General features: G+C 37.7%; 1 protein-coding gene across 1 annotated transcript in view; it reads left to right on the top strand.

The window, feature by feature from the left end:
- Positions 1-211: 211 nt before the first annotated feature.
- Positions 212-8,301, top strand: part of GJD2 (gap junction protein, delta 2, 36kDa) — a 10,477-nt gene continuing 2,387 nt past the window's right edge. The window contains exons 1-2 of the mRNA XM_009329986.1: positions 212-268; positions 3,155-3,297. Coding sequence (XP_009328261.1) covers positions 212-268; positions 3,155-3,297 — 200 coding nt within the window. The remainder of the gene's footprint in view (positions 269-3,154; positions 3,298-8,301) is intronic.

Genomic DNA, 8,301 nt, shown 5'->3' on the forward strand with positions numbered 1-8,301 from the left:
GCCTTTGAAGTTCAACTGACGAACATTTTAAATGGCAAATTCTATGGTTCAGGGTCTGTATTAGGTGTTCAGCCTGGCAAGAGGTGGGTAATGGAGCCTTTCGGTTTCCCTTTGATCCTCAGCTAGGTGTAGAGCTGGGCAAGCACTAGCGGGAAAGGTACCCAGGGACGACTCAAACAGCTGCTTGGCGCTGTTGTTAGTGTGAACCACCATGCCCACGCCAGGCCCCCAAACCTCCTGGGAATGTCGTAAAGAAGATGTGGATACGGTAAAGGAAGGTGCATCTTTCCATGCTGTTTCCCACTCAGTAGGACAGATATAGCTTTAGAATAAGGAAATCATGGAGCAAGGTACCATGAATTTTTTTTTCTCCTGTAAATCACTGATAGTTTGGTTATGTTTCTCACAGGAAAACAGTTCCCACTTTCTTACAGGAAAGTGTGAAAGAGGTTGCAAACAGCTACAAAGCAGAGTTTCTAAATCTAAAATGCAAAATAAATATCTGGTTAAAATGAGGACAGATTTGCATAGGATGTGTGCAAATCAATGCAGCCCTTGAGCAACTCTGACCTATGTGAGAAATTACGTGGGTTTCACTGTTATCTAGAAAAATAAACTGTAACTTCCAGTACCATAGCAACATTACACATAATGCTGATTTGTCTTTTTCTTAAGAGCACAGAAATAAATAATGCACAATTGTAGGTGTTCTACAATGTTTTATGAATGATTGAATTTATCTTTTTCTTTTGCTGTGTCACAAATTCTTTCCTGCAGCATAGTAAAAAATACATCACCTCTGATAGATTCTGGAAAATATAGTTATAAATTGAGTATTTCACAACATGAAATTTTTTCCAAATCTATAGATAACCACTTCAATTTTCTGTGGGGTAAAAGAAATTGAGTACTGTAATCACAACTTTATAAAACTCAGGGCTTTTGATTCATAGAAAATTTTGATATTCCAAATTTGATTTTACTCCATTTTGGAACAGAAACTTTATAAAAATTTAGTGAAATGCTCATCCTGGAAAACTTTTTGTTTAGTAAAGATTAACAAATGGTGTTCTGAAAACAAGGCATGCTCCGCAGCACTGAGCAGATGTTGTTTGTTAGCAACAGTTGTGGAACTCACAAAAATGCTGGTTTAAATCACCACCCGTGAAACTGCAGATGTGCATGATTGAGATGGGTCTGGGAAACTATTCTGGGTCTATGAATCAGTATTTTCCAATGAAAGTGTGCAGATCTATGGACTAGACTAAAGATTATAGACTAAAAAATTGACACTCTTGAATGTTTATAAAACTTAAATTCACTTCAAGATTTTTTTTTTTTTCATATTCCATGAACTCTCCAAAATATGTCAGGTTCTTATCTCAAACATATTACTGTATATTCTTGATCCATATGTACTAAAGTCGCTGGAAAGATAACTCAATAGCTTTTACCTAGGGTCTTACCTGAGACAAAGTCTAAAATCACGTGGAATTTAAATATATTCTCCCCACACAAGCCATTTAAATCACCTCAATAATCTTATAGAATAGAATTCCTAGAGAATGGGAGTGCCTATGGAATTCTCTATTAAATATTATTTTATATTTCTTTCTGCAGTCTGTCATGCAAATAGACACTAATTATAAAACACATACATAGATACATGCATTTGCACACGTGTATGTGTGTGTATGCATTTATATCTTATATATCTGTAACGGATTTCATATCAAATATATTTCACCCATTTTTATTGTAACTGTAGAATCTTTGAACAGCAGAAAGATAAAAAACCCTCTGCATTTCTCACTGAGCTCCTGCTTTTCACTGCCATTCACTGACATAGTTTACTTTCAAATCCATCATTTGACTGCCCTAGTTATTTCAAGGGATTGTTTCAGCCTGGCCTCTGAAGGGATGCTTTAATGTAACGTGAATTCCCTTCTGAGACTGGTGAGATGGGGAGGGAGAGGATGAAAGTGAGGGGCACCAGGAATTCTGAAGACATATGGTGGTGTAACAATCAAAACAAAGGAAAGCAACTCTGCCGTAAATCACGTCACTGAACTGAAAGGAGCTGGGAGTATAGGGATTCAGCATTTGGATGAAGACAAATGTAGACAAGGCAAAGCAAAGCCGTAGGTCTGAAAAAAATGCTTGATGTAATGCACTCATACTGAAATACTGAAGCATGATTTCTCATAAATATTTTTTTTTCCTGTGGAATAGAAGAAGCATCAAAATGTTGCTTAGAGTTCCAATACAGAGGACTCTCCTCTGATTATTTGTTCTTTTTTTTTGCTGTTCTGGATATTCTGAAGCACTCACTAACTTTCTTATCATTAGTATTCTGCCATTAGAGATTTAAAAATGTTCTGGTGTAACTAAGGTCTTAAGAATTTTTAAATGCTGACTCCACTAAAGTCAGTGGGAATTGCCATTAGTACCATAAAAATTGACTACCATGGGATGGAGATGTTATGATATAAATTAAAAATAAATTTATTTTATATTTTCTAAAAATATATTATTATCATTAAATGTAATTGTTTCTTCTGATTACAATTTATAACTCCTTTTGTAAGAGGAAAATAAGGTTTGTCAAACTGAGTCCCACCAATATTCTGTATTGGTTCTGGCATAGTGGCTGCATAATTGTCTGGTATTTTACCATAATACACTAATCAGTTATATAGGGCTGCATATCTTTTGGAATATGTATCTTTGAAAGAATAGACTCCAGGGGAAAAAAAATCAATTTTTAGCCAATGAAAGATGATTTTCATTCCCATATTGAGTTTATTATTATCTTAGTATGTGCATATTTCTTTGCATCTCTACAATGCGTATTGTAGGTACTATATCTGATTATATGGAATCCTTCATAGTCTTCCTTGTCCAAGGTATTTTTGAAAGGCTCTTTCTTTAGTGAGTATGGAACCTTAAAGTAGAGTATAATGGGAATCCACATAAGATTTGCTCACAAATTTACACGTAAGCCACCATAGTCCATGAAGCTGCATGGACTAGATGTTTTAGTAGAATGTGAGTGGTCTTTTGAGAGTGGTGAAAGACAGAAGGGAAGATCAAGAGAGTGGCAGCAGATGATTTGGCCCCTGGAATATATTACCACTTTTGTATGTCTTTCCAGAGCTTGTCAGTTCATAAGGATTTGATTCGACGAAGTTTTCCTTCTTCTAGCTGCAGCCTGTCTGCAAATAAATCGGAGTTTACTCTCAGGAGTTTGCAAGAAGTGCAGACCCTGCTGCACTGGGAGCTGCACATATGCCAGAAGTATATGCAATTGTGATTCAGTATATTGTCCAAATTAATTCCAAGGAAATTGATTTGAGCTGTTAATTTGTGCATGAGAAGGTCCTTGTGGACAGCTGACAAGAACCCCATGAAACTTGAGTGATTTTGTCTGTCAGGGAATAAAATATTCTGTAACTAGAAAAGTACGATACTTAAAATTTGTTTTCTAGTTAAAGCAGTTACATTTAGATATTTTAAATTCTCCTAGTTCAAAACATTGTGGAATATTTACTTAATACCTGCCCCCTCATGAATATTTCTTATACTAATCCCCCTGGCAAGAATAGTTATGGAAATTCAACATGACTTATGAGCCTTCACTTAAAAAGCTTGTGAATATTCATAGATTTGCCCCCTCTTTACTGATAACATTCATTGATTTGCCTATGAACTTTCCCTTTATAGTAATCTTCAGTTGTAGATATGAACCCCTGATGCATAATAGACTCTTAATATGATTATTAGGATAACTGAGTATTTTGTCTGTTTATGCGTTACAGAAAGACCTGAATGCTGTGCACTCAACACCTTCCTATTCTCAAGCATGAAATGTATAAATGCAGGCTATATTCCATCCTCACAAGAGGGAACACAAGTGCTTGCCCTGCTAGTGACAGTTTTGACACAAACACTGTTGACTAGATGTGAAGAGTGTGCTACCTATTTCTTGGCAGCAAAATGACAGCATTCTTGAAACTTTGCTTTCTCTTGTGAAAGGCTGAGGTCATTAGTACGCCCAGATCTCGTACCTTTTGGGAAGTCTTTACTTTTAAAACTGTAGGAAAAATGCACTTCCTGTGGTGTGAAACACTAGAGTTGTCTTTTGAAGAAATTTAATTTAAGAAAAAAACACAGAGAGGGATTTCTTATTCAGATGCACACAGCAGCTGACTGCAGCTGGGATTGTACTCATACAGTGGGGGGAGACCGTACGCACAAATGTTCATTTTAATGAGCGAGAAAGTGTAGGTGGAAGCAGATGACCTAGATGATTTTATGAATAAAAGATATAATCTGATGTAATCATTTCATTAATACACACATGGCACCAAATGAAAACAGAGTATAGCAGATGGCTATGAGAGGTCTTAAAAAGGCATTTTCAGTTTAGTAGCTAATGACAGATTTCATGGACTACATCAAATACTGTCAGAAAGGAAGCACTCATCATGTTAGTCTTCCAAAGAAAGTTCTACTGCTTTATGAAAGTAACACTGAAAAATATCTCTTTTGTGAGCTAGAAAATGCAGTCACAAAGCAGATATGGGGCACAAAAACTTCTAAAAGAAAAACCTATTATTTTCTTTAGTAATAGCTTACAATTTTTAACTAAAAACTCTTTCTTTGCTCCCAGTTTGCTACAATAGGTGGAAACAGTGGTTTGCAATATAATAATGAAATACAGTTATTTGTCATGCAGTTTTGGAATCTAAATATGACATTTATTTATTTGCTGCAATTATGGATCCACTGAGAACAAATGCAAAAAAAAAAAAAAAAAAGTCAAGGAAGTTTGCTGTTATAGTACTAAAAATATGTAGATTTATTTTAAAATAAAATCTTTGGAATAAATTTGGGATGAATATATACCTTTAAAAGGAGGTAGTATGTGGGGAAGGCTTGTGTAAGATCTGGTTTCTTTGTTACATTAGTTCACCTCAGCATAGAAAATAATGAAGCAGGGGAATACCGTGGTTTAGCACACTGTCTGACAGCGGGTATGGCACTAGCCATGTGGCTTCTTCATCATGCCATCCAGTCATGCCATCCACGTCCAGGCTGCAGGGGATCTGACAGGAGAGCCAAATGTGTCAGCTCTGCTCCCAGTGTGATCCGCGCCGTACTTGAGGACTGTGCAGCCTGCGAGATTTGACTGCTCGCTGGACCCTTTACAAAACCAGATCAAGGCAAAAGGGCTGGATTTCTCAGAGAGAATCTGGCCTACAGATTCTTAGAGACAGATTAACCTCAGTTTGGCATTAAACTGAGGACACATACGGTCTCATTCTTCAGACTTAATCCAAGATCAACTCAGTCGATATTATTTTATCATGAATTAATACTGGCAGTGGCATCTTTGAACACACGCAGACTCTGAAGTTTTCTTTTTGCAAAGCTTGTTTGAGCTCCTATTAGGAACAACAGAGTTTATACTGAATTTTGTCTGTAGAGGAATACTCAACCTCTTCGAATGCAAAGCAAACAAACAAAAATACACCCTCCCACCTGAAAGCCTATGTGTGGAGTGGGAAGCTGATTTTGTTTCCTTTGTATGCAACTGACAAAAAATATTGAACAGGACAGGCCTGGCCGTGCTGCAAACTGGTATTTCTACTTCATTAGGAAATGGTTCTTTGTAAGCTGGGAGACATAAAGCTTTGATAATCCTGAATGCTTGTGAATGAAATGTAGGCATGGTTTTCTAATGTGGATACCATACTCTGTACAATATACATCCACAGCATTCTTGGCGGCCTCCTACTCTGCAAATCCTGGCTTTATCACAGGCTGAAGCATTCAGGGGAATGGTGTAAAACCCAAGATGAACCTTCAGAAGCTGAAAACCTCCTTATGTCTACAACTCTCTCTTACAATCATGACTATACATAGTCTGAGCACTTTGTGATTTAGACAATTTGTCAGATAAGTCCACAGGTTGCTGTTATACATGTAATGAATAATGGAAATGCAAATAATTACATTCTTCATACACCTTTCACTGTTTCACTAAGAACATCACACTGATTCTTATTACTTCTATTTTGACAATAAGTCAGGGCTCAAATTAAGGACAGCAATTCATAGTTCTAGAAATTGTACCTGTAAGTTTGAGATATATCAAACTCCTTTGAGTTTTCCAGTCACTTAAAACGTATGTTAGCATCATGAAAGAGACTCTTACTCTGAAATTATGTTTTTCCCAAACTCACTAAGGTCTGAAGCTCAGTAAACTTTCTCAAGTCTAAGGCCAAGTATCCTGCATGTGAATATGGTTGCCGGGGGGGGGGAGAGGAGGGCGTATGAGGTTACTGTTAAAAAAGGAGAGGTCAGCTATTTTGGGATGAGATGCAACTCCTGTAAGAGCAGGCCTGAAAGTGTTTAACTTTAAACTATATTTAAATCAAAAGCAATTTCATAACAGTGCTTACATGTTTGTAGCATATATTTATGATATTTCCCCTCCATGTCTCCACAGCTGGGCTCTCAGTAGTAAGTGGAACTCATCATCAACACACAGCAAACACTGACTAACTGTTCATTGATAGGCTAGTGTTTGATATGATCAGAGTTTAATTTCTTTTTATTTACTGGTCCTAAAAGCTCAGGTAAGTGTTTTTTTTCTATCCCAGTGTTAGAGAACAGCTTTCCATTGCAGAAATTCTTATATTTGTCTATGAACCAAAATCGTCTCTCCTCTCTTCAGTAATTTCAACCATGGGCTTTCCCCCTTTGTTTGGTTTGCTAAATAGGATTATCATCATTAGCTTCTTAGCATATTCCTTACCCTCCCTCCTTCTATACATGCATTGCTGCTTCCTTTACTGCTTTGATGTCTCTCATTTTCAGATCCATCTCCAAACAGATACTTTGGGGTCCATGTGAGACACTCAGTTGTCAGGGTAGTTGGGTAGATACTACAGTCCTCTTGAAACAAAAGAAACAACCTCTTCTTTTTAGTTATTGCATTGCCACAGTGGCAGGTTTTACAAACTACACGCAAAAAACAAATGCAGGAATTGTGAGCACAGCTTTCAAGAAGAATGAAGTCAGATTTTAAGGAAAAACAGTGATAATTCAGTCTTTCCAGTAATTCCCAACAGTGTGGGAAGGAAACAAACCAGATTATTGAATGTTTCTTCACAGACTCTTGATTGGAAGAGAAGAAAAATCTACCAATTTCTGTGCAAACAGAGGTATTCGTTGATCTTCTCTTATTCAATAATTTCCTAATTCAAAGATTTGGGGATCCAGTCAGGCAACTGACCCAATATCATGTGAATCAGAGACCATCTGCACACTCCAAATGAAAAGACAACAAACCTTGTGGTGTCTAAAACACACAGATGTCCTCTGCACAGATAAAGCATGGTCCCATCTATTCAGAAAACACTTAACATCATTAATACAACATGGAATAGGTTCATGAGCGAGCTGCAAAGAAAACAAAGGACTACACTCTTTACTGGCCTGACCAGTTCTGCTTTTGAAAGGGACTGATTTTACTGAGTTTGGCAGTAGAAGCATTATGATCAGACTGACTAGAATTTTTCTTCTGTTGCTTTTTGATGAGATCAGTTGAGCAAAAAGAACAGCAGGTATGAAGCTATACTTGATCTTTATGGAAATATACAGAATACATTTTATGCTTCTCCACCAGAGAACAGTCAATTCCAATTGATGCCAATGTTTTGTGTGGAATTGTTTGGTGGTGTCTCAGGTACAGTCTCTAAGGGTATCTGTAAAACAAAAAATATTTTAAACACAGTATAGTAGTTTATGGGAATAAAATATGTGGACTGATTATAATGCATGGGTTTATTCAAGATAGTTTATTCTTGTGCTGTTTAGAGATGCTTTGTGTGAAGGTTTGGTGTCTTTCCTAGCAAAAATCCAATCTCAGTCTCAGAATTCTCTGAAATGGCTATATATAGGTTTCATTTCTCCTTAGTGATTCTTACATCTGTAATCAGGCGGGAATAAAGATGCAATTTTATGTCCAGTATCTTCCAAGGGTAAGCAGTTCTAGCAGGTAAGGTTATTGCTGTATGACACCACTGTTTTGTGGGTGGCAGCAATCGCAGTCGATCTCTGGGAGAGAAGCAAAGCCTAGCAACCCCTGGGACTCCCCCCGGCAGCCAGGCGTTCGCGGCTGGAGGGGCCACGCTGTCACAGGCACGCCCTGGAGCAGCTTTTCAAACCAGCGGCCGAGGGGGCAGCGCCCGTTCCCTGGCGGGGCTGCTCTCCCGGGGCGGGCCGGGCCGG

This window comes from Pygoscelis adeliae, unplaced genomic scaffold, assembly GCF_000699105.1.
Source record: "Pygoscelis adeliae isolate BGI_AS28 unplaced genomic scaffold, ASM69910v1 Scaffold327, whole genome shotgun sequence".
Taxonomy (NCBI): domain Eukaryota; kingdom Metazoa; phylum Chordata; class Aves; order Sphenisciformes; family Spheniscidae; genus Pygoscelis; species Pygoscelis adeliae.